We start from the raw sequence: 27,653 nt of genomic DNA on the forward strand, positions 1-27,653 counted from the left end.
TTCGCCTTTAGGATCGGCAGTCGACTCTTATTTGCCTTATTCTTTGTTTGCTTTGATTTGATATGTCATTTCAGTTCCTGAAGTAATAAACAGTACATATGAAATGAACAGATAATAAATTATTGCAGAATGTCGATCCACATTTCTCGATTATAAAGTTTTATAATAATTTTGATTATAAATTTTTTTCGTGCAGTTTTAAGTAAATACGTTATCCATTCAGATATATCAATATCTCTTTGTATGTTTTAGATAAATTTTCTTTCTTAATATACTTTCTCGCGAACCATTTTAATTTCATCTGTCGTGTATGCGTTGCGATTTGCAAGACGACAATGACGATTACGCATTCGGGGTTAAAACGTGGACGGTAAGCTGCTCCGGAGAAACTCCGCCACTCCCCGGATGATTCGTTTCTTCGTTCATACGCTTAAGTGGATAATGGAGAAGAGCAGTTGTTCGCGGTGTTATAATGGCAATTATTACAGGCTTGCGACATAATGCAAAATCTTTGCGGCATTCTGCGCGAGATATAAGCGTCAATAATTATTGCGTTAGTCTCGCGACCAGCTCGAATATTATCTTACATTATCGGATAATTGTCGGTCTCCATGGAGTCGCGCATCGATCATTATGCGAAATTCCACGCGAATTCTTTCGCTGACGAAACATCTTCGCCCTGCTCTGACTTTCTAACGTATGGATCGTATGGTCCGCTATAATTAGTCGAGCACGACGAGATCGCCGGGTCGGTGCGTTCATCAAATTATCTGTTAGGCGATGCGATCCACAGCGTCCCACAGCGTGATATTTGAATCGCGCCCCATCCACGCAAAACGCATCCCGCGAGAGCGACGGCCGACCTCGGAATTGAAAACCCGCGATTATCCTTACGCCATTCCGTTGACCCTCGCTTCCCGGCTAATTGAGTCCGCCATTCAATTCAGTAGTCGTCACCTTGCAAATATTCCGGTAGTACGTCGGCCATTCATAGCTCCGTATAATCACCGATTGTCTCGCATTGCTCTGCAACCGCGACTCCCCGCGAACAACTCGCGGAACGTAGCATTCGAGATAATCGATCGGGCGTGGCCGTGGCGAGGTCGCAGGGCCATTCGGGTCAAGCCGCCCGATGACTCCGCAGGCGCTACTTAAGGCGACCGACCCTGGTCTCCAGGAAAACCGTGAACCCTCCGGCGCGCAGGACGGATGGCTGCCAGCCGACCGGCCAAGGGAAGGATACCTAATTGGCTTTGATGTTAATCGTACGCGCCACTCGGCTGCGCAGTTCGCAATAGCACATTGTGCAATCGAACAATTACAATCGACCTACCTGCCTACCTCTCGAGCTGCCTGCCTGCCTGCCTGTCTACCTACGCGTTTACCTTCCCTACCCATCCTCAGTGCCCTCAAGCTCGCACCTAACTCGGGCCCCTCCCGTGACACCTGTCTCTGAGACGCGGTGACTCGGCCAGGCTCCACCTAGCAGCTCGAAGGTGGCGTTAACACTTTCCTCCGACTGGTTTTTGTCCGCGAGTGTGCCGAGAAACTCGATGGGAAAGCGGGTGCCATGGGAATATGCTAATCGCAGGGACGATTGCCGTTCCGATTCGACGAACGATTTAATGAAATTTACAGATCTTTGCAAATCTTGCGAAAGAAGACGTGCTTTCGGCAATCGTTCCTTCTCGACAAAACGCCGAAATTCTGATATATCCCAGGGGAAATCATTCTTTTCAAATTTCTTTTAAAAATTTCTTTTGAATGAATTTATTAATGCGATATTGTTCTTCTATTTGAGAAGGGAATCATACTATCAGGGTCTTCACTTAACCTCTGCAAAAATGAGTTTATTAAAGTCAGAAGAAACTGATTTCATTTCAGGATGATATAAATATCATATCTGTCAATCCACATGACATTTCTTTTTTATTAGTTGCGGAATTTTGTACTGAATATTTAACCATAGTATATGCAAAAAATTGTATAGTAAAAATTATTGTAGAATTTTAGTCGAGGAATAGATCGATATTTTGCAATAATTACTATATTTTCATTTCATATGTATTACTTATTACAGAAATTGAAATTATTTTAGGAACTGAGATGTACTATTAAAAATTTTTTATATTTCTAGCAAGATTTATTGTTCCTTAGCAAAATATATTTTACTAACAGCTACTCTCTCTAGAAACATAAAATAAAATTTAAAAGAATTTATATAGAAAAATATTATAGAATATATATTATATATAGAAAAAAAACTACAATGTTCTCTTTATATTTATTAAATTCCTATCTCAACAAGATATGAATAAAAAAATTCAACACATCAAACATACACGTATTCCTACAAAGGTTGAATTATTAAGATCATTAAAATATCGCGGATTAAATTATTAAAATCATTACAATATCACTGAGATATCGCGAGTATCATGAAGATGTTTAAAAATCACAGACGATAACTTCCCACAAAATTTTCATTCTAAAAAATTTAATTATTAGCCATGAGAATTACTCGTTTATTTTTATTTTAATAAAGTCTGCTCTATTTCCGTTTTCCCATTGTTGAAAATTATACTAAAAAACAATCGGCTTTTGCAGCTACGACACGGAGAACGGCATCTCCGTGGCGGAGGCAGGTCAGCCGAAGAACATCGGGCCGAACCAGATCGAGGCAGTCAGAGGTCAGTTCAGTTACACTGCCCCGGACGGTACGCCGATCCAGGTTGTTTACACGGCTGACGAGAATGGCTTCTTGGCGAGCGGCGCCCATCTACCGACACCGCCGCCGATACCGGTAGCGATACAACGCGCCTTGGCACACAACGCGGCTCACCCCGAGGAGGAGAGAGACGATCCCTACAGAAGATACTAGACTCCAAGTTTGCGCTAGAACTGCCCGACGCTTCGACGTATCGACGTGGAAGGACGCGGCCATCCCGTCGGCGTTGACGGTCGTCTTGACTGTCCGGATATTAATACGGATATCCCTCGTCTTTGGGGGACTTTTCAAGCGCGGATGATGGCAAACCCGACCTCGTCGGCGACCGATTACAGGAGCAAACGTCAAAGCTTGCCCGCGGTGGAGGCGTGAGATTATTATTCTCGCGTTTCTATCGCGCGTCGCCGACGAAGCGCTTCCGGAGATCGACGATCGCGCTCGTCGATGGAGCAGCGACCGTTCCATGAGAAATTCGTCGAGGAGTTCTAGTGTTCGCCTCTCATGCGAGGAAGACCAGGCACGATCGGGCGAGACGACGTGAGATCGACCGGTGCGAGCGAAGGGGAAAGATACAAATCGCGATTGTTGAAATTTTCACAGACAAACGCGCGAGCTGTGAAGAGATTCACGCGGCACTACTCTCTCAAAGTGAATCAGTGAAAAATATTTCTGGTTGAGGGTCGATTTTTCCAACTTCTTGATTGAGTACTTACCAAGAGGTTGAAAATATCTTAACCAGGTGCTAAATGCTAAAAAGCTGACTAATATAGTTGATCATTGATCATAGAATCATACGTTTATCTTTGCTTTCTCCTCAAATAAGATAAAAGCAGACATGTAGTTTAACTGTTAGTTAGCTTAAGAAATTGGAAAAATCAGTCCTGAATTGGTAAAAGAAGCATTTCATCGATAATCAGTGAATAATCGCTGATTTTCAGTGGAAATACCTTTATTGCTTCATCTTATGTCTCACTGATTTTGACTAGTGGAAGTAAGATCTCACTGTGGAATCTGTAGACTATAAATTCGTTGTACACTGTGTCAAATTCAACTTTCCGCGTTTGTGGCAATCACCATACGATTCGAGGCATTAACACCGTGCTCGCAAATTGTACCAATATTTGAGATTCTTCCAGCGAGATATTACTGATTGCAGTGCTACACTTTTAAATGAACCACCAGTTATAGCATTTCTGTGAGGAACAGCATTAATTATATTTCAGAGAGTATATATAAGGAGAACCCGTGTTCTCTTCGTCTCAAACCTAACCTAACGTATTGGCGCAATACGGAGATCGTCGATCAATAATGCGGTATTCATGCCGCGCTGATATTTGAAGAAATTGCGATTGAGGCGCGACACACACGAGGCGGTCGTAAACGCGTTCCGAACATGCCTACAATTTATAAATACGACTCGGGACGAAATAAAATGCGCGTCGTGATAGAATTATTGTGCATTGCATACAGCCGTGTTCGCGCGTGCACAGCGGCGTGTTCGGTGAAGTTCAGCGTTATTATATAATACGACATGATAGCATCATCTTAATTATGAATTACGCAAAACCGCTTTGCCGCGCGCTCGAGAAGGATACTTCGATATATCGCGGCACGGTTGTTCAGAACGATGCAATTTGCGGTTTCAGTTTTTCCCTCAGCCGCGACGATGACGGTTTCGACTTCGACTATGAAACGTACTTCTAATCAATTCTCATTACGTCGACTCGTGGTAAAAGAGAAGGAGGAGAAGAAGGAAAATGGGGAAATAATTGCGTTCGAGTGATTAAGGCGTGCGCGCGTAATTAAACGGAAACGACGTTACCCGCGCTCGTCCTTGGCGATTTCACTCGTCGCCCGGACGTGCCTTAACCCTAAACGGAACGAAACACTCGACTCACGTAAAACCGCGAAACTGACAGAGCCCGCGTGGGTTAGAAAAAAAGAAAAGAGGGAAGATGATCGACTTCACGTTTCCGATGGTGAAGCGAACAAAGTGCCAGAAAAATTCATCCTATATTCACTCTGTACTATTAACCGTACTGTTCTCTCGTTACACTTAGATTAAGGGAAACGATTCTTATTCTGTACGCGATTTTAAGGCGAAACGACGACTCTTCAAATACAACGAATTAAATATAACCAAGAAAATATGATCTTATCCTTAGCGGCATCCTTTTGTACATGGCCTCAAGAGGATTCCTCTAAAATCATATGAAGGAAAATATTCCAAGTGCAATGTGCTTGAAGTTAGAGGAATTTTCATCTTTACGAATACAAGTCTTGCTTAGCTTTGCGTTAATATAATTCTCTTAATTCAATATATTCCTCAAATACTGATTCAAAAGAAAAACAAGTTAAAATAATATCTAGTAGATTTCTTATTAATAGTTTACCTCGTTATAAGAACAATATTTTTTCGGTTTTCACTTAATAAGTTCTCACTTAAAATTACAGAAAACAGAGCACCTTGCAACTGGAGTTCTCTTGCTTTTTGGAATGTTAGAATATTTTCCCTTTGGTGTTTTTGGAGGAACCCTCTATATGTATAAGTGGATTTCGCTAAGAATGAGATTATAGTTCTTTGGGTGAAGGAAGGATCTGTCAGGATTCCGTTGCGCTGTTTAGGGTTAACCGACTAACCGACGACATTCCCTCGAAGATCCGCCACGAAGTGTTAACGCGCGCTTCGCTTTACCGATCCTAACACGAAGAGACTATCTATCTACTGACGCGATCGAGGTCCTGCGTGTCCTGCGCGACCGCACCGTCTCGCGCTTCCACTTTCTCCGCACTTGGCGGGCGAAAAGTTGACGGAGGTGATGGGAACGAGCAGGAGGCTGGCGCGGCGCACGGATGCCTGGGCGACAATATGTCATGTATCACATTGTGCTCTATTGTACTTATCATGCTATGGCTACCTTCATTAAATCGTTCAATTGCGCATGCGTATTCGCACACATGTATTCTCCACACCATATACATTATCACAACTGCGTATCTATCAATATTATTATTGATATTCAGCACGCGCGACGCTCGGCCGTCAATTAAGGACTCGTTCGTGTGTCCCGCGTTCGTGATGATCTCTTTTAACGCGAACGAGCCGCGAAAGCGCGCGCGATCGTCGGCAATACATTATTTTGGTAGTATATACGTAAGACCGACAACTCTATTTAGCAATAATAACACCGAGCTACGATGAGTTATAACGGCGATTAATTCAGCCGCTATTCGTTTTATTATCGCTCCCCGCCGCGATAAATGTTAAAATCTCCGCGCGCACCACGTCTTTTGTGAATGGTGCGTTACTTGCAGCGCATCGCGGAAAGTGCAATTGAGCGCATCTCGTGCGACTGCAGTTGGGATGAGTTACAGGTCGCCGCGCAGCCGACAGATCGGCCGAGCATTTTTCCGGATTGCACGCGAGAACCTCGAAGTCACCCGGTGGCTTGTAGTGATTTGTTTGCATAAGGACGCCGCGCGACCTAGTCGCATTACATGGACCGATTGCTTAATCCGTTACATCAGAATTTAGCGGAGAGTGTGTGTGTGTAGACGGGGCGATCTGTTAGACTGTTTCGGAATTCATTTCGACGAATGCGCCTTTCTCTCTTTCTCGACTTTACTGAGAGAGCTGTCGATTGGAACTGAAAGAGAAAGAAAGAGAGAGAGAGAGAGAGAGAGAGAGAGAGATTCTCGAAACTGCGCAACACTTGCCAGCCCATCTACTTGCACTCGTTTTGAGGCGCGCGCGAGTCTTTTTCGGCTGCGCTGATCATTTTAGCCGACACGCGATGCCGACCGATCGCGTGAGGGTCTCGGCTGGTCTTTATGAGCCTACTCTGCGAATTGCGTCTCTGAGCAGATGCGCGAGTCAAAGCGGTCAGCGGAATAAGTTTGAGCCACTTTCACGAGAGCAACGAGTGTCATTATGAGAGGTAACTCATAATGACACTCATTCGCGCGTTAACGATTGACGTTCAAACGCGGGCCGACTTCGCGATATTACTCGTCTGAAAATGTATATTTGATATGTTAAGTACTTGATATATTAAGATATATCAAGAGTTTGTATACGCTTCGATTGCTATAGTTTTCGCGATATTAAATTCGCACGATAATCGGATCGCAGCTGAGTCACGCGAAGGTATCTTTCAAATGGCTTCCCGCTGTGAAGAATCCTGAGCTATCATGTCTGCACTGTTGGAAGTGTCGTACGTATATTTTATTACTAGACACTATGATAATCGAGAACAAAACGAGTATCATTATGAGGTAGTAGCTCATTTATACATTAACAATTGACTCGTTAAACACTGATTGATTTCGCAACGTTATCATATCACCTAAAAAAAATACCATTTTCAGTGAAATCCTGTCAAATATGACCTCAAGAAGATTCTTCTAAAACTAAAAGGAAAATATTCCAAGCACAATATTTCTAATGTTAGAAGAATTTCGTTTGTTATTTACAGTACAGGTCTTGTTCTTAAGAAAAATTTTTTCAGTAAGAGGGCGCTCCACTTCAAGTGTAGATATTCTTGATTCAAAAGAAAAAAAATTAAGGTAGTATCTACTACACTGAGAGAAAAAATAAGAAATAAAAGATATTTGTTCAGTGAATGCTAATATATATAACAAATATTTACTTATATCAATATATAAAATATCTTCTAAGTAAAAAAATATATATTTTCTTAAAATTTTTCAAATAAGAAAACATACGTTTTCTTTAAGTCTTTGTTTTTCATGAAAGTAATTGTCTATTTTATTTAAATAAAGGTATTTAGATTTATTATTAATATTATAATATTAAACATATTATTAGTAACCACTGGATAAAAAAAAATTTTTTTCTCAATGTAGATTTCCGATTTAATAGTTCACTTCATTAAAAGAGAAATATTCTTTCGAAAGAAGCTTTCGCCTGGAATATAAGATCACAGGAAATAGTATCTTGCAATTAGTGTTCTCCTTTTGGTTATTGGAATATTTTCCTTTTGGTTTTGGAAGAATTCTCTCAAGACCAAATAATAAAAGGATTTTGGTAAGTATGAAGTACTTTCTCAGATGCTGAGAATGTATATTTCTATTAAGATATCGAAAGCTTGTACACGCAGGAATGATTACGAAAACCTCTCGATATTAGATGATTAAATTCGTAATCCAATCGTAGCTGAATTGCGCGCGAAGGTATCTTTCGAACGGCTTCCCGCTGTGAGGAATTCTGCGCTATTGGAACTATCGTAGCATATTTTATTGTCACAGACACGGTAATAATCCTTTATTACTCGCGCAGGTGTCGCGTTTTTCCTCTCATTTGATTATCGCGATCGTGCATATTCGTTTATCGACTGTCGGACTTTCGCGATCATCCCGACTTTAACACGCATATCGTGCTAAAGGACGCTGGTCCAGCAATCGTTAATTAAAATCTGATCCCTCTCCGTGGACGTTCGCGACCGGTAAACGGTCGTTTAACGTGTTCGCGACAAGATTACGTCCATGGCGGGACTGTGGACGCGCGCGAGCGAGCTTGGACGCAAAATTTTAGGCGGACCGGCCGTGGAAATGCCACCTGGATTAATGTTAATGGTAATCGTAATATCATGTTAAAGGTGAGTCAGTGAAAGCAAATCATCGGTCTCCTGTCCGTTGCACAACGCGCGAGCGAGCGAACGACCGCGTGAGTGAGCGAACGAACGAACAAGCGCATCTCTCGAGGCATCTCCGTTTATTCGTGAGATAGAAATGACGGGGCATTGAATTTAGCGGCTCTCCGGAACTTTTTATGGCCCGATAAGGGCTCGAGATACGAGACAAGTCTCTCGTAATTCGCGAATCCTCCGTGATTCCTCAGCTGTTCCCTCAGTAAAACCTGAACTTCGTCGATGTTTAGCCATAGAGATAGCAAATTTGTACCTAACGTCACTAGTAGTCAGTAATGTAACGCTCACTTCTTCTAGTGGCTGAATAAACAAGTTAGTTGATGGTTAAACAGACGGAATTACAGTTATGAGATGAAAAAACATAAATAGTCGTGCTGGCTAGCAATGTAACGCTCGCCTCTGCCTTTTCGAGATTTTTATGAAGTTAACGTATCCTTAATTTTGATTTGTTACCTAATCTTTTGAAATGCTAGTGTATGGCGATATAATAGTTAAATTATATATTTTAGAATCGACAGAGCGCGCAATATCTGCTCTGTCATATTTGATGCGTAATGATTAGACAACGGCTAGATCATAAGGCCGACTCTATATTTCAATGAATGATCAGCTAGTAACGAGCTAGAAAATTGCATCTAGCTTGTACTAGTTAGATGCTAGTTTTTTTACTCAGGCCGGTTGGTTACATTTCTATTCGGATCATCGAATCTCCCGCCCCGGCGCGATAATCGTCGACAATTAATTAATTAAGGAGAAGCCCGCGCGAATACGTAATATGTATTCGAATCTCGTTTTGTCGCGCGCTCACAATATGTGCGCGACGCTCGTGATATAAATCGCGGGAAGACGATTACATTCGCAAGTCGGGCAGTTGAATGGAAAGGTCAGGCCCCGCGGCGCTTTCGTTTCTGAAATTAATTGGCGCTAATTGAAATACCGGTTGAAATCGAGATGATCGCGCGGTCCGCGGTGAATTCCGCGCAGATCGACGCGAATCATGCAATGATTCATGAATTCGGCAAGCGCCCGCGGCGATTTGCGAAGCCGCGGTCGCGTAACGAGGTATCGCGAGTGTAAATTGTGGTCCGCGCGCGATGCGCAAATGATGCAAACCTAAAAGGTCACCCGGACCGTCTAGTACCTGAAGTCGCGCGCTGCTGGGGTGAAGTATTGTTGAAAATTATAATCGACAGTCGGTAGTTAATCATTACTAGCTGACAGTTATTAATGGTAATGCTTAGTTATCGCGGCTAAATAGTTGGATTCGATCGAGTGCGTGCGTGCGCGAGCAAGCGAAATGCAACGCGCGTTGTCTGAGCCGTTATAACTCGTCGTTTTTTGACGATTTGGCAAATGCACAACAATATCGGGAGGATGATTACGCGCCGCGCGCACACGCCGTCACGGTGCGCCCCGTCGAGCTCGCAATTAATTCGAGTAGTCCCATTGAATTATAGTAATTGCGAGCAACAAGTTAAAGTTCACGCACGTGCGTCCGCATGCGTTAGACTGTCGCGTGTCGTGGCCTTCTCTAAATATCGAGGTCGAAAGGCCCCTCGCTTTCCATCTTTGTAACCCGCAGACGTCCCGCGAGCGAATCCAACCGGCGATAGACATCTTTCCGAACGTTGTAATTATACAGTTATGCCCACACGTCGTTATTACGTAATTCATCGAACCCTCCCTCCCCAAGAATAAGTTGCGATCGTCGATAAGTCGTGCGCGCGAACAGCTTTATTAAATTTCCATTTACTAAAGAGAGTGCCGACATCCCAATTAGATCTCGCACTAGTTAATTATTACTCCTTAAAAAGTATAATCTCGTTTCTAGCGGAATCCTCTGATAAAGAGTAAGTCAATGACTATTGTTCCCTTTAATATGTCCAAAGCGATGAACAAAGGTGATCTTTAGATTTTCGAAGCTATTCTATTCTTAGAAAAAAAAACTCCTTACGGTTAAGCTATTTTCTAGAAAAATTAACTTCGAAGATCTTAAGATCACGATCGTTTTTCACCTCGAAGATATTTCAGGTGGTAATGTTTATTAACTCATTCTGATCTCAAGAGGATTATTCTAAGAAGAATATTCTAAGACAAGAAAAATATTCTATTGCCAAAAAAATCGAATTCTAATTGCAAGACACTATTTTTTAAAAACTTTTACAGAAAGTGTATTGCTCTTCTGATAAAATAAACTATTAACTGGGAAGAAATCTCTCCTAGATATTATTCTATATAAATATTTATACATTCTATAGAATATCTAGTATAATAACTAGAGTATTAAATATAATATTCTAAATATAATATATTTAATATAAGTATTAAACTAGATATTAAATTTTAATATATATTTTGGGTAAACTATTTTAATTGAAAATTTATAAGATATTCTTTGTTTCTCTTTTAGATTAAGAGCAATATGTTTATTTGAAGTAGAATGTTTTTTTACAAAAAAAAAATGAAGAACAAAATTTTTATTGTAAATATAAAAGATAAAACTTCTCTAATATAAAAAAATATTTTGCTTAGAATATTTTCTCTTTTGATTTTAAAAAGAATCGTCTTGAGGTCATATTTATAAGAGAATTCCGGTAAAGATAAGATTTCATTTTTGAGACGTGTTAATCATTCTCAAAGCGTCTGTCTCTTTCCAATCTCCCGTGATAATCCATTTCGCGCTCTTGACATAGATGTCTAATCGTCTTTGAAAATCACACAACTTGCAATTATGCGCAATACGTGCCTTATCATGGAATGAATTTGCGTACAGTCTATGTCGAATCGCAAAACGAGTTAGGTCGCCGCGTACGATCGCTATATCGAGCGGCGAAGATCACTTGTTCGCTTGTCATACAAGTCGAGGTGCGAACTGTTCGCCCGCTCGTTCGCTAACGAGGTCGTCGGGACGCCCGCGACCGAGAGTAGAAAATCGCGGAGAGAAGTGGATCGGGCCCGCGCCTAATATCGCAAGAACACGCGCGATGCGCGAAATCGAGACTTTGCATACAATCGTGAAGCGTTTTGGCGCAGGTCGCGCACCAGCGATGTCGGTCAAGGAATCGAACGCCGGACCGGACGCGTCCTGTCGCAAAAATCGCGATCACACTGGACGCTGGATGCGCGCTGTCGCCGATCGCGAATCGGCCGTTGCAACGCTTTTGCGTAATGATACGACGAGACGTCGTTGCTATTGTATTCCGACGACGGCGTTGACAGACTGTTCGCTCGCGAATGCACTCGCGATTAGGAAAGCGGAGGATCGTCGGGGAGCCGCGAACGACGCTCGCAAATTACGCGCGAACGAAACTGCCGACCTGACTACTTAATGACGGAATATTTTCCCACGTGTCTCGAACCGTAACTCGTGCCTCGGCGTAACTCACGCCGACTTTTTCCTCGGCTTCTTCTACTTGTCAGCCATGAGGTTCTCGTCAACATTATGCTATGGTTCATACGTTTTTCACAACTGCTGCCTGTACTTTCGTTAATTTCGCAGTCGGCTATAATATCAGTGCTTTTTTCATTCGTTCCGCGGTTTCTATATTGATTAATTTTAGATATAGGTAATAATTTTTACTCGCGTGAGTAACTTTTATTCATACTGAACTCTAGGAAAGTAATGATCCTTATGTAGTATATCCAAAAAAATTTAATTTCATTCTTATATGAACCCTCTTGGTCTCAAGAGAATTCTTTTAAAACTAAAGGAAAAATATTCTAACCCAAAAAATAAAATGTACTCTAGTTGCAAGGTGCTATTTTCTGTGATCTCATATTCTAAGTGAAAACTTACAGAAATAATATTCCTCTCTGAATGAAGCAAATTTCTGCTAAAATATAAACAAACCATAAATTCTGGTAACATCAACCAGAGTCGTTCGTATTTCACCAAAAATTGGTTAATTTAACAAAAAATTTTTTTCCGTGAATCTTCTCTAAATCTCTATATGTATGTACTAAAAGGAACAAGAATTATATTTTGTGTGTGTGTGTGTGTGATTAAGATAAGAATAGATAATTTTTACTTATTAAAATAATATTTCAAAAGAAAAGTAGTAATATCCATTTTAGTGAGTAACTAAATAAATACTAGAAGAGCTTATAATCTTTCAGCACATGAGTAAGTTATTTACGTTGCTTTGTTTAAACTCTAAAAGATACTTTAAAGACAGAGGAACAATGAGTTTGCGGAAAATCACACGATAGGATCAAGGTGCCCATTTTCGCGACGCGATTATTGCGATTCTCACGATAAATGAACCTCAGTGATGACAGTCAGACATGAGTCCCCTGGCATGGATTCCTTTCTCCACTCGTCATCTATAACGGAAAGAAAGGAAGGGCATAGCGCGAAGAAAGGAGAAGCTTCGAATGCCAACTACAACTACGCTTCGTTTGAGCGATTTATCCGGGTAGTCGCAATGGAAACGATCTCTCTAATAAGCACCTCGTCATCCACCAATGATCGTGCGCTATACCGTGACATCATCGCGACGTGATGTATGAGCACATTCGACAAATCATCGCCCGAGGAACGAGAAGCGACTACACCCTCTGCGCTGATCAATCGGGGAGGCCTTGAAGCTTTCGTCGAGGTGAAAGGCGGAACAGGAGGGCGGCGTTCTTACGCAGAAGAAGAGACTTAATTGTCCCGAACACAATGAGGCGAGATCGATCAGAGGGAAACGAAGACCAAGACGAAGACTTATAGGGGAGAGATACTGTTCGATAGTATTCGCGATCGTTGCAGAAACGTTATCGACGGAGGCATCAAAGAGGGGACTCGCGCGCATGAGAACCGGTAAATCGAGATTACTTGTGCGTTTCGCGCTTACGATATTCCCCAAAATATTAAAGAGAAACGCGGAATCTAAAAATGTTAAGAGATTTGGGTGACGTCACTCTAAATACCGGCATCGATGCGTTAGTTACGTACGACGACGAAACTAATGAAATCGAGGCGAAGAAAGTCCCGTCTGTCCGTCCTGGGGGGAGGAAGTACTCGTCAATCAAGTGACCTTTGAGTAGAACAAACTGGTCCCTATCTCTCGTTCTGCCATGAATCCGAGCTCGTTCGGAATACGGCGGATTGCGAAGCGCACGAAGCGCAGCGCGGCGCAGATCTCGCGAGAAACCGTGCGCGATTTCGGCCGCGTTTGACTCCCGGACTAGCGGGCGGAGTCGATCAAGATCGGTATCCTACGTCGCCGATGAAGGAGCAGCCTGTCTTCTACGATCCTCTACGACGATCCTCCCGCTCGATCACGAAGCCTCATCCCGGATGGCTCCAGATCTCTGGAGCCTGGTCGCCTCGGGGTGTACGAGAGTTACTTGAACCCGGCCTGACCTTTCTGGTTTTATTAGCCACGTCGGCTTAGGTATGCCTCGTCATCTCGCCGAGGAGGCTCGGAGAGGAGCTCACAAAGACGCGCGCGCGGTGGAGGCGCATACCTCCGGGGTCCTCCCAGGCGAGCATCCTCTCCGAGAATTATGCAAACCGATCCGCGCCTCGCAGCTCTCCGCCCGATCGAGAGATCGCCCGACGCCGCTGCCGCTGCGAACGCCGCCTCTGCGCTTCAGATGGATCGATACGAGGACAAGACACGCCGTTACCCGGCTACTTCGGCTACTACCTGGCGAGCGCGACGCGAGATGAATTCGGTCTCGTTTACGAAATCCCGGCCTTTGAGATGCCTCGAGAGTGAATTTTTTTAAACGACTAAGTCGCTTCTTCGAACGAGTCTCATTCGTTGTCAGGAAGACAACGCTTCTTCGCAGAAGATACAAAACCACGTTGAAATTATTTATGATGCCTAATATCGACGGTCAAGCATAGATTTAATACCTCATTATGCAAATCGGTTCGTGCGAGATGCGAGAACTTTTACTGTCCATTAATTTTCAAATTCAAATGTTTTTCTACCTCATTCGCGATTCGTCGTGACGCATTAATATCATCACAGTCCTAATACATATTAATGTTTTCTATCTTATTATTATACAGAGTACCTGACTATTAACGACACCCGTTGTATGCTGATAGAACTCATCCAACTGAGCACTTCTTCTACCATTTCATATATAACCACGTAAAAATTTGAAGCGAATTGGTGTACGATTTGCATGATAATGCCCTAATCTTCTTTAATTAATAATTAGAAATCCATATAGTCATTTGCAAAATGGTAAAGGATCGTTTTATTCAATTTGATATAATGTGCAAGCACAAAACGACAGATGGAGTCGCTATCACAGCTCATCTATACTGCGCGTGATTATTCACCAATCTTCTTTAATTTGAATAACTCAAAATTTAATGTGGCTACACGAAAAAAAGAATCAACCAGAAAACCTTGTGTCAACCAGAAAATAGTAAAATATAGCTTTTATTTTTAGCTTCTATTTTTGGCTACAGTCAATTTGTTACGTTGATCTATGCAATATCATGCATTAGCGCCGTGATTCATTGCCTGAAAAATACATTTTTGAAAAACAAAATCGGTATATCAGTCCAATCAAGAAATGATTCTTGAAGTCAAAATGCCATATTTCACTAAATTTCTGTTTGACATAATTATTCTTTTTTTCCGTGTATTTCAAAATGGTAAAGAAATTTTGGGTTCAATTTGATAAATTCTACTTGCACACATTGAATGTGAAGGGTGGATTATTACAATATCACACGATTATTAGCATCCCTTTTAGTCATTTACATTTAGTCATTGATAGAGAGACCTAATTTTTCTCGCGGCATTTATTCACAGTTTTCACTGAATATCTCTTTTGGAATCAGAGTGCAAACAAGAAGCCTAAAACTGGATATTGAGCTAAAATCTTATGTTATCTTGGAACCAGATGAAAAATTTGGTTGTAGGAACAGAAAGATTTCTGAAAGGTGAATTGTCATTAATTGTCGGACTCTCTGTACAATTCTGTCCCTCTTGAAATAATAAAATTGCCCATCTCTTCTTCACTCAATACGATAGGAAGTTCAATTCGTGTTCGACGCGATCTGAGAAGAATAATATCACAAAGGGGTCGCAGACAAGAAGATGCCACTCATCGTTTCGAAACCTGTCGCGGGCCCTTACCGGTCGTCCCGAGACCCGTAAAATGTCTAGCAGACTTGTAAGAGACCAAGTATCAGTTACAGAGTATCATCCGCGTGGATTGAACGTAATAACGGTCGGGGAATGTGGGGAGGTCCGCGCGAACACAAGTCACGAAGTAACCGAACCAAGAGACTATCGCGCCTAGTGACGACCTGTTGTGTATCCAACGTCGCAATTTCATCGTCCATGAAGGATAATCCGTGCGATTATGCCCGGATTCGCTACCTCAGAAGCGAATAAATTCGCACGGAAACGGCACCGGCGAAAAATCATTCTCTCAATTATATAGATGACAATTGTACGAGTTTTATGTAGAATCAGTGTAATTTAATAAACTATTTTGCGCGCGCAGTTATTGCAAATAAAGCTGAATAGTTAGGAGAATGAAAGAACTATATGTAAGTTCTCATTACCATTCAGCTTCAGTTCCAATAATTACAAAATCATTAAATTGTACATATATCTAAAAAAAAATATATATATAATTTTATCCTTAGCAGAATTCTCTTATATATATATATATATATATATATATATATATATATATATATATACATATGATTTCAAGAGAATTTTTCTAAAATCAAAAGAAATATATTCTAAGTACAATTTTCTTAAATTCGTACAGCTGTCATCTATATAATTACTACCAAGTGTTTCTCGTAGTGTACGTGAATCACGAGAATACGCGAATTTGTGAATTTTACGGACTATTCGGTTCGCAGAGTGCGTCGGACACGTTGATGACGAAAGAACGAAGAGTTCGAGAGGCTCCTGTGGCAACGAGCGCTTAATGAAAATTGCGAATACCACTTACTTGACGGCATTTCGCAGATACGCGTTATTTACTACAATGTATGTATGTACCGGCGAACTAGGTAGATAGTAGGTAGGTAAGTAAATAGGTAGGTAGGTAGGTTGTGGTAGGTAGGCAGGTTGGCAGGTAGATAGGTACACCAAGCGAGGAAATTGTCGGTAAGCACTAAGTTTACCTTATGTGCCGCGTTAACTCGGGAAGTAGAGTTCGCTATATGCTCCGCAACAACGTCGCTATTAGCTCAGACACTAAGAACGGGTTGAATCCACACCGGCCGCATAAACCGGGATTCCCGGATTCCCTTCTTGTATGCGATATTGTGTATCGCGTAAGAACCGACGAACGCCGGCAAGTTGCACGTTTTAGTACGCGGATACTTTGCATGCACATGACGCAGAGGCAAACGTGATAATTATTAACGATCGCGTTGATTGATCGTGATCTAATTTGCGGAGTGATATTGTATTCATTGTGCAGATATACAAAAACCAAGTAATCACAAGCCTGCCAAGTGTATAAATATGTAGTAAATTGTGTGTCACGGCACGAATATAGATCGCAACAAAGTGTAATTATAATCGTAAGTCTCTTTCTTTTCTCTTTCTCTTTCTCTCTCTTGCGAGTTACCTGAAAATATCTTCTCTTTCAGCAAAAATCGGACGAATCGTCGGGACGAGAAAACAATTAGTTTGTAATGAGTGACGGAAGAAAGTGAGTCAGCGCGTATCTGCTAGATTGTTATTATCATAAATTTCATCGGCGCGACGGGGCTCATTAGAGCGACTCGGTTAGCTCTTGGTGCAATTTATCGATTGATTAACGTCGTCGCGTGTCAGTACCGAATACGGTAAAACGCACTCCGGTTACGGTCGACGGGACCGCCGATGACATAAGTTTTGACATTTACACCGCTCGACTGCCATCGGGACAGGACGAATCGCTAAGTAACGACGAGCTTTTCAGCGTCGCCCGGACGATAATCGACCATGGAAAATGATGAATAGCCGTTTTTCGCGCTTGACACGCACGCATGCAGGCACACACGGCGCTTCGTCGCGGGAATCAAGCGCGGCTGCATTCGCATTGTGCGAATTATCGCATTGCTGTGTTCGCCTTATGTGTGCATTGATTCGCCGTCAGCCGGCGAGTCGCGAATTCTCGCATATGCAGCGACTCGAGTCGCGGATTCTCTCTCTTTCGCGGATCGCACAGTCTCACCGCGGGATATTACGACTCCGCGAGCAATTACGCGCGCGTGTACGGGTGGAAGAGTTTATTCTGTTCTGGGAGTGGTCATGCCGCAGGAAAACACAATTATTCGCGAAGCGCGTGACGGACCTAAGAAAAAATTGAGGCTATAAATGTACTATAAAAATTCGAGGGTGGATTATTACATCACACGATTATTAGCATCCCTTTTAGTCATTTACACTTAGTCATTCATAGAGACCTAATTTCTCTCGCGGCATTTGTTCATAGTTTTCACTGAATATCTCTTTTGGAATCAAAGTGCAAACGACAAGTCTGAAACTGGATACTGAGCTAAAATCCTATGTTATCTGGGAACCAGATGAAAAACTCGGTTATAGGAACAGAAAGATTTCTGAAGGAGAGGTTTCTACTCAGTTAATTTAATCTCAATTATTTCAACCGAATTTTAGTGCAGCCAAATATTCAGATGGATGTGTTTTCGAACAGAGACAGAGACATATTATTTCTCATCAGCGAGTCTTTCGTCTGGTCTTCATTCAGTTTACACGAACTGACATTTTTTCCTGTGTATCGCGCCAAAGAAGAATGACTCGCGACAGTGACGTGGAGCGAATCGGCTGAAAAGAGAGGCCGAATTCAATGAAAGGTTGTCTTACTCTTCAGTCCACGATTAATTCATCTGTTGGGAAATATTGCCTCAATTATTATTCTATCGATATTCGTAATTAAATTCTCGAGTTATAAATCCCTGAGATAACAGATCTCGTTGCACGTGGAACGTCCTATTATACCCACTCGAGTAGATGAGTAATAAATGAAACGTGATTTCCCTACGAAATTATTACACAGCAATATTCCCAACGATCTACTACCCACACGAATCACCATTATTTTCAACGTTGGGCTAGTGACGCACTGAGGAAAAAGTGCTTGATATTTGTAACTATATAATCATACAGAGAAATAATTACTATAAATTATGATTAAGAAAACTATTTTTTTACTATTTAAATTATACTGTAATGTTACTGATAATAATCTTATATGCGCATTACTACTACTTTCATACGTGCTACTTATATTTTACTTGTATTTTAGGAAACGAAACGTACTGTTGAAATTCTTGCAATGTTTCTAGCAAAGTTCACTATGTACTATTATTATTTTCATGTTGGAACAACTAAAAATACGGTTGAACCTAAAAATAACTATAATTTTCGTTAAATTAGCCATTGTTTCTTTTATAACTCCTCGTGTGCAGAGGTTGCACACTGAGAGAAATTATTCCATAAAAAATTAACAAAATGGATATTTCCGATAAAATTCCGATCAATTTTTATATCCGATTAGAATATCTGATTAAATTTTATCGGATATTTCCGACTGAGTGGCATTTTATTAGATAAACCGATCAAAAAAAAAAATTATGAACCGATATTTCTCATCGGATGTTTCCTGATCAGATACAAAAATTCATTGGTATTTTGATCGGAAATATCTGTTTGTTAATTTTTTATCGGATAATTTCTCTCAATACGGGGATGCGAAGAATCCGGCCGATTTTACTTCGTTTCCTCGCGAGACGCAACAACGCGCCGTTGCGCAGTGCTCTTGATAAACGTGACGAAATCGGGTGCATGCATGAGTATCCTATGGTGCATTGTTTCTGATTTGTCCATTTTACAGTTGCGTTAGACACGCGAGCGTCCTCCATCGATGGCGCGCGTGAATCGACAGGTGGATGCGCTTGTTAAATGCCTTCAAAGCTATCGGAGATCACAATGCGACGCGATCGCACTTTTGCGCCAGAGAGAGACGCAACATGGGTGTAAGAAAAATGAAAATAAACCGCCCGTTCGGTTGCGAATTAACACTCGTCGTCATCATCATTGGCCAATGATGTGAACGGCCGCGTAGGATTTCCGAACGCGTGCGAATTATCTGCGCGCGTCCTGCATCTCTTTAATGCAAATGCGGACAATACCGACTGTCATGAGCGGCATAACATTTGAATTTATGGGGAATCGCAGATGGCGTCAGGAGAAATCATCAGCCCCGCCTGTGTGTTCCCTATTTACATTTATAAATACGAGTACACTCTTCGCGGAGCACACGTGCACGGAAAGAATATTATAGTTTCCTTCCGCGCATATCAATTTTCTTTTTAATTGTACTATGTCCTTAGTGGTCCAGAAATGAACTGTCAATAAAGTCTATTTCGCAAAGGAACATAGTAAACTTCGCTAGAAACATAGCAAGAGTTTCAATAGCACCCTTCAATTCCTAAGATGTAAGTAGCATGTATAAAACGAAAGGATAGCTTATTACTGCAGAATGTCGATCTGCTCCTCGATTAGAAAATTCCACAGTGATTTTTGCCATAAAATAGCCTCCATGTAGGTGATTCGCGCGATTCTGCCGCGCGATCGGCGAGAAATGAATTCAGTCGATTTGCAAGAATCGCGTCTCTCATCTAATCTCATCCAATCTGTATAATTTCCACCGACAAAATCCCGTCGTAGAGTTACGGATTACTAGATACGCGCAAGAGCGCATCCTCGTCAAGAAGAAATCGACATGCAAATCGACCGAGGGGATCCCGCCGATAAAATACAGCTCTCTCGTTTAACCAACGCATCTACATAACCGCCTCGAGAGAAAAACATACGAGGTGTCATCTTTGTCTGGGCTATTAACGCGCTAAGCTGCATATTTATCGCCGGTATCATCACCCGCGTACAATGACACCCACTGTGCACCTCACGGCGAGAATGCGCTAATGAACGACTCTATTAAACCGAAACAGTAGCCGCGTGGGCATTTGTGCGCGCACCAATGTGTGCCAACAAATTGGCTCACGCGGTTGAATCGGCGCGAACGATCGACGGCGGCGACGGTGGCGGCGGCATGTCGCCACGTAAGGAGCAACCTGATGCTAAAGAGACGACATGACGACGACAACGAGATGCACGGGGTTGGCACGGGGTGGGGCGAGAGCGCGAGGGCGATCAGGTATCCCTCAGCAGAGGGGAGGGTGACACGGGAGGAGAAAATGCTCCTCTCCCCCGGCGCGAGAGCGAGCGGGCGACTGTGTACAGAAGCCCGGGAGAATGGGAAGGGAAGATCTTCTTGGGCGTCTTCATATAAATGCCGGCGGTGCTCGCAGCACGGGATCACAGATTCGATCTCGTTCAAATCGACTGCCGCACCGAACCGCCGACAATCGTCGTCGTAGTTGTCGTCGTCATCGTCATCGTCATGCAGTACCTAGTGAGTGATCTGTCTCCGACAGCGAGCCGGCTGTTCCTCTGGACATCGATACCGTTCTCGCCGATCATCCGCTCGCGCCGCTGTTTCGCGTGTTCTTCCTTATTTTATCCGGTCTCGACTCCGGGGAACGACACTTCGTCGTTCCCGCCGAAGTGACTGCGACGATCACGCGGTAGGAATTGCGCGACGATATCCGGACGGCACTCGAGAGAACGCGCGACGAATCGGTGGACGTTCGCATCGGTGCAATTTATCCTCGACGACGTGTCACTCCGGGATTTTCGGTTCGCGAGGAAATCCAGTCTCGTCGCGGCAGGATTTCGCGCTCGGGAATATGGCGTAAGGAACACACGGTGGGAAAGTGGAGGCATTTGCACGGACGCCGAAATAACGGGTTTCTCGCTTCAACAGCTGTTGGGAAATGTAACATCTTCAAATGTTAAGCGGTTAAGCTCGCGGAAACCGTGAAGCATAGTAAGATACGCCGATACAGTCGCGGCCGATGGTCTCTTTTCTGCTCTTCGTCGAGTTCGCGGATTGAAATTGTCAATGAGAAATTTTATCAACGTAATCAATTGCGAAAATGTTATAATCTCGTCCCCGATTCTTAATTGCAAACGTGTTTATCCAGAGAGATAACCGCGAATATTCTCGTTAGCTTGTCGCGCAAACGTATCAATGTGCTTGCAGATCTTAGCATTGGCTCTCTTCGGCTGCGCTTTCGGACAATTCGGACCATACCGCGGCTTTCCTGGCCAAAATGCGTACAGACCAACGCCGAGGCCCTACCAGCCGCAACCGCCGGTGCAGCCGCCTCAGTACACGTATGAATTTTGCGAAAAGAACCAATCGTTGAGCTTCAATTGATCCGCGCAATTTCATTAAAGAATTATACATTATTAACGAGTTAATTCCCGAATATTTCAGGAAATTTGAATATTCGAGGGAATTTCTTGTGTTAAATAAGATAACTTAAAAAATAATTTTATAAAATAATTCTTTAAGTTACATTTAAAGCAACTTAAAAAATAATAACCAAAATATAATCTTGGGGAAATAATATCAGGAAGATAATAATGAAGTGTTTCTGGGACTAAAATATAAAGTTTTTCTAAATAATGCCGTTAGAAAATTATAGACACGTTAGATTGTTGGTTGACGCAGTCATTTTTTGCTACAGCTCCCGTCTGTCTAGTTAGTTATCATTTCGCATTGAAATTAACATAAATGAAAACACGTAACTGGAGCAGTTTCCGCGTTACACAACTTAATACCATTCAGCATTCAAGGCTGCTACGCGGAAACGATACGGTTTCAATTTTTTGCCCGCAGATCGCCCGCAAAGCCGTTCATAGCTATTCGAAGCCAGCAAAAGGACTCGTCACCGGATGGATCTTACAGTTTCAGTTATGAAACTGAGAATGGAATTTCCGTCTCTGAGAGCGGATATCCACAAGTCGGTCCTCAGGGTCAAACAGAGGTAATAATTGATGCACTATGCGATTTTAAAGATCTAACTCAGCCTGTTAAAAGCCCGAGAAAATTTTATGCAGTAACTTAAATTTGCCGGTAATTAATTTGATATTTAAATTCGACTATAAGAATATATTCAATTTTAATTAATTTTGAAGAAACAGAACATAAATAAAAGTATCAAAATATTAGAAAAAATTTTTATAAATTTATATTATTAAATTACTTATATTATTAAATTTATATTTATAATTATAGTCAGTTTTGAACAAAAAGAATAGAAACAAGTATCAGAATATAAGAAAAATCTATTAAAATCTTGGACTTTACAGAACTGAGATGCAAGGATCTTAGAAGATTTTCTAAGATCCTTGAAATTTATTTATCTAAGATTTAAAGATCTAGAAAAAATTTCCAAGAGCTACAAATTTTACTTCTCGAAGATCGAAGGACTTTAAAAAATGTTCATATATATCCTAACATCTATATATACATGGAGAAAATTTTATAAATGAAAATTACTATAGATTATCTTTGTAACTGAGGAATAGATCGACAATCTGCAGTAATCGACTCTTCATTTCATATGTGCTATTTATATTTTAAGAACCAGTGCTATTAAAAAATTCGCTATATATTTCTCACGAAATTTGCTATGTTTCTTAGAATAACAGTTTATTTTCTTACATTGCTAGAAACATAATAAAACTAAAAAGAACTTATATTAAAAAAAAAAGAACTATAATCTTCCCCTGTTTTACAGTTATTTCGCAGCCACGGAGAGCTTTACTCTTGCAATAACTACAAAATGATTTATTCAACTACACACATTACAATTCTACATATAAAACAGTGACCTGTGTAGTTGCCATTATTATATTTTTCCCTGAGTGTGGGAAGAATCATCTACGTATCGCGAATATTTCTTCCCGTGTAACGAATCTCTCGGGAGATTCTCTCTTTCTCTCTCTTCTACATTCCAATTTCTCTAATTGTCCTCCTGTTTCAATCACCTCGCAGGTAGTTCAAGGCAGATACTCGTACCCCGCGCCCGACGGCACCCCCATCACCATCGAGTACACGGCCGACGAGAACGGTTTCCACGCGCAGGGTGCACACATCCCAACGCCGCCACCCATCCCTGAGGCCATCAGAAGAGCGCTCGCGGCAAACCCACCCGGTCCCGACGACTCCAAGTACGACAAGTACGATCAACAGCAGCCATTCCAGCAGCGATTCGGCGGACCGGCGTACAACGCTAATCCCTTCCGGAGATTCTAGTTTCGCACCTCGATCGCACGAAAAGCTCCCTCCCCTTCTCCCCGCGAAATATGCACCCACGACCAGCGCACAGCCGGACGAATCCGTCGGAGGGAGGCTCGGCTAGATATCGACCGACTGCTACGGATCACCTCTAACCGGACTCTAACCGGAAGTGATACGTGTATATATAGGACACAGTACGGCGGGCAACAACAAGTATCGGAGAAACCCCTACAGAGCAACATAACTGTCGTTACGCAATAAATCAGTATATATATTGTTTCTACTTGTCCCCGTGTTTTCTTTCATCTCCTTCCCTTCAATTAACACTCGTCGTGGTGTCGAGAGAAATTTGTATTCCAAATTTGTTCGCGTGATTTCTTTTGCTAACGAACGGGCCTTCTGGTCAATCGTTAAGTACGATTTCGCGGACGATCCTCGAACTCGAAAGATGACTCGATGAATCGTGAATGTGTTTTTGCTCTCGTCTTTTATGCACTCGGAGAAAAAGACATGATGGGGACTATGTAACTGACAATTATATGAGTTTTGTATGCAGAATTAATGTATATAGTTGAACAAACTATTTTATAGTTATTTTGCAGCCACAGAGAGCTTTACTTTTGCGATAACTACAAAATGATTTATTCAACTGCATACACTATAATTCTACATACAAAACAGTTGTGACCTGTGTAGTTGCCATTATTATATTTTTCCCTGAGTGTGGGAAGAATCGTCTACGTATTGCGAATATTTCGCCCAACGGGGAATTTCTTTCTCTTTCACGACGAATCGCATGTTCCGTTCGCCCGATCATATCGCGTTCCCACGAAAAAGATGGCGGATGCCATATAACAACGATGTGACCGACGAGATTCCGGCGAAAGAAAGAAGGAAAGAACGCTCTTTAATGTCAATATCCACTCACGCTTGTGGGTGGCATATTGCGTAATTAGAGATTTCCGACCGACGTGCGCGAGTCTCGAGATCGATTAAGACGCGCGGTCCAATTTAAAGCGACGCAACTTCGCTCATTTCGAGATCGCCTGACCTGACACAGTGACATACATCGAAAATGCCAGTTTTACCGGCATATAACGTCGTTGCGTCATCCGATGCGAGAGGAACGAAGCGAAGTTGTTCCTTCTTACGTCGCCGCGGCGGCTCTGTAATTTACCGTGGAATCTGAAGCCTAATATACGTAATTAATTATGACACGCGATTATATGCGCCTTGAGATGGGACTACCGCGACCCATTGGAAATTTGAGCGCGCGCGAACAACGCGACGCGAGCGATACATTTTATCAATGAACGTGATAATACCGCGGCTAAAGGTCACCTCTTATCTCGACTTTATGTTACTTCTTCTCCTTCTTCACACCATCTGGTGCCTTTCCACCCCCGTGAATCGCTTCTTCACACGGCGAAGCTTATCGTAATGAACTACAATTATGCGCACGCTGCTCGTTCGCGGCGCGAACACGCTCGTAAAATTCACGGTGAATTGTCGGCTTCTAATATCGTGGGTGAGGATGAGACTGTTGCACGGGACGAACTTGCGATTACCTTTACGATCGCGGGAGAAGGCGGCATGTGAAGTTCAACTGACGTGAGCGTAACTGAAAAATTTCCGCCGCGGCGGAATCAGCTGAAACACGTTCTCGTCGAGCCTTTCACGCCGCGCGCGTATATTCGTATGTTCGTTTTCATTGAAGACGTAGCGTCAAAACTATTCTCACGTTTTAGATTACAAGTCGCGGCTTGGAGTAATCAACGTGGATATTAGATTGCTCGGAAGTATTGAGCATCATTCGCTTCTTTGGAAATATTCAACTTTTAATGGAAAAATACCGACTCTCGAACTGACCTCATCCTGAACATTCTTATTATTTTGCTCTTTAAATACGAATATTTAAATTGTCAACATAAAATACATGATATATTCAATATGCATATACTGAAACAAAAGTTAAGAAATAAATAATATTTCTTCGATTGGTACTAATATTTACTTATACTAACCAAAACTTATACTAATATAAAATATTTTTCCAATAAGAAAATTACATTTTTTTCAAACTTTAACTTTTCATGAAAGCAATTATTTGTCCTATTTAAATAAAAGAATTTAGTTTTAAGTAGATATATTATTAATATTCATCGACTATTGTTTTATTTCTTACATATTTTTTCTTTCATAATCAGTACATATATATATTTTATATTGAAAGTTTAAATATTCGTATTTAAAGATCAAAATAATAAGAATACCCAGGATTATATTAGATCTAGGCATTGGCAATTTTAGCTTAATAACTTTCTTTATTCAACTTCAATTTTATTTCGTGTGGATTTTCATATCTTTCAAAAATGCTAAAAAAACTTTAAAGACGAGGGTGACAAGTATCACAAATCTTCGTAGTTATCACGATTCCGCGGAAAAATTTGTAAATTACTTTATCATATCTCAGTGGAGAATATTATCGGCAGCCAGACCGGTCAAAAATTGCTTACAGCGCAAGAGGCTATAACGAGGCTATGGATACCCTGACCTCTCTAATATGCAACGCGAGAGGAGGATGAGAACGCGCGGCACGGTTGAAGTTCGCGTGCACCACGCCTGCAGCGAGCACTTTGAAGGTGCTTTAACAATGTGCCGGCATCGGCGAATGGACGGACTCGCGTTGTTGAATACTCGTGAGCCATCTAAGAGAATTCGTTTCCCCTGACACATATTATTACATCGATACTAAGATATTTTCTGTCAATTCTAGTTCTCTCAAACGTTGATTCTACGTCCCTTAAAAAGAGACAAAGAACGGAGACTTAAAACGGATATTTCAGATTTTTGTGGGATCTTTTAATCACCCGCGAGATCATCGTACCCGTTCACGGCGGACGCACCTTTAAATGAATCACGGCGCAAGAACAGGGTGGGACGGGTGTAGGTGAAAGTGTTGTACGCACATCTCGGCCTCTTTCGTTATTTCGCATTCTTCCACACATCAATCCGGTCAAGGACCGATCGATCGACCGACAGTCTATACAGTGCATATGGCATGCAACTTGGGCGGTCCTGCACCTCCTTTGAAAGGTTTTATCCGTTGAAACCTTTGACACGGCGGGGAGTGCGTAAACAAGAAGCGAAAAGAAACACACCCCCCAACTTTATAAGCGTGACCAGGTGTGCAATTTGTATCGTCATCGAGAGAAATACGATAGAACGGACATAGGTATCGTGCACCGAAAAAACGTTTGATTAACGAAATTTGTGGTGAAATATGAATGAGCCAGAAAATCTCAATTGAGGTTGTCAGAATTCTGTTTGTGTTATCCGGAAATCTTGTTGACGTAAACAGAATTCTGATAATTTCAACTGGGATTTTAGTTCGTTCATATTTCATCAGAAATATGATTCAACCAAATCTTTTTCCATGTAGATTATCGCTTTTTTAGAATCAGATTGCGTGTTGAAACAATTCTGATATTGAAACATGTCATTCAAAATTTTTTACGTGAGTCAAGTCTTAGAGATACAAATAAATAATATAAAAACTTATCTCTTCTAGTTAATATTAAGACAAGCTGTAGGATAAAAATGGACAAGAAGATATTGGCATAATACAGATATAAATGCAACATGTAACAATAAAATGTAACTAGTTTCGCAGCTGAGACATTGAGACTACGAGTGTCTCTCGCCTCTCGCTAATTTATGGGACTAGGAGCACTCCCTTCTACACTGAGAAAAAATATATAAAAAGTAAAAAAAATATTAAACATACAAAAAATAACATACATTAAATAAAAAATATGAAACATACATATTTATCCATAATATGTTTATATATATTAAACATATTTTTATATATATTAAGTTTAAATTCTTTTGTTTAAAACGAATAAATAGAATAAACAATTGTATATATAAAAAGCAACTGTTTTAGAAAAATATATATTCCCTCATTTCAAAAAGTTTTTCTCAAAAAAAAAATATATATACATTAATACAAGTAAATATGTTATTGGTATCTATCGAATAAATATCTATTTTTAAGTATTTTTTCTCTCAGTATAAAGGAAGTATTTGTCGACTTTAAT

At 41.4% G+C, this 27,653-nt stretch overlaps 3 protein-coding genes across 5 annotated transcripts in view; 2 read left to right on the plus strand and 1 right to left on the minus strand.

The window, feature by feature from the left end:
• Positions 1 to 6,063, plus strand: part of LOC116846738 (endocuticle structural glycoprotein SgAbd-2-like) — a 15,355-nt gene extending 9,292 nt beyond the window's left edge. The window contains exon 3 of one of the 2 annotated variants that reach the window (XM_032820973.1): positions 2,608 to 6,061. In XM_032820973.1, coding sequence (XP_032676864.1) covers positions 2,608 to 2,881 — 274 coding nt within the window. In that variant the 3' untranslated portion in view covers positions 2,882 to 6,061. Of the gene's footprint in view, positions 1 to 2,607 lie in introns of both variants that reach the window. The other variant, XM_032820972.1, reaches the window with a different exon arrangement.
• The window catches only part of LOC116846737 (sphingomyelin phosphodiesterase), a 109,633-nt gene that overhangs the window by 78,295 nt on the left and 3,685 nt on the right, over positions 1 to 27,653 (minus strand). The gene's annotated exons all lie outside the window — the stretch shown is intronic.
• Positions 20,670 to 23,837, plus strand: LOC116846739 (endocuticle structural glycoprotein SgAbd-2-like). The gene is made up of 4 exons (XM_032820974.1): positions 20,670 to 20,811; positions 21,502 to 21,635; positions 22,144 to 22,291; positions 23,305 to 23,837. Exons 1-4 carry the CDS (start codon positions 20,689 to 20,691, stop codon positions 23,563 to 23,565), a joined length of 666 nt encoding a protein of 221 aa, XP_032676865.1. The 5' UTR covers positions 20,670 to 20,688; the 3' UTR covers positions 23,566 to 23,837.

Source organism: Odontomachus brunneus, unplaced genomic scaffold, assembly GCF_010583005.1.
Source record: "Odontomachus brunneus isolate Ranch 3 - 2012 unplaced genomic scaffold, Obru_v1 Obru_scaffold_069, whole genome shotgun sequence".
NCBI classification, from domain to species: domain Eukaryota; kingdom Metazoa; phylum Arthropoda; class Insecta; order Hymenoptera; family Formicidae; genus Odontomachus; species Odontomachus brunneus.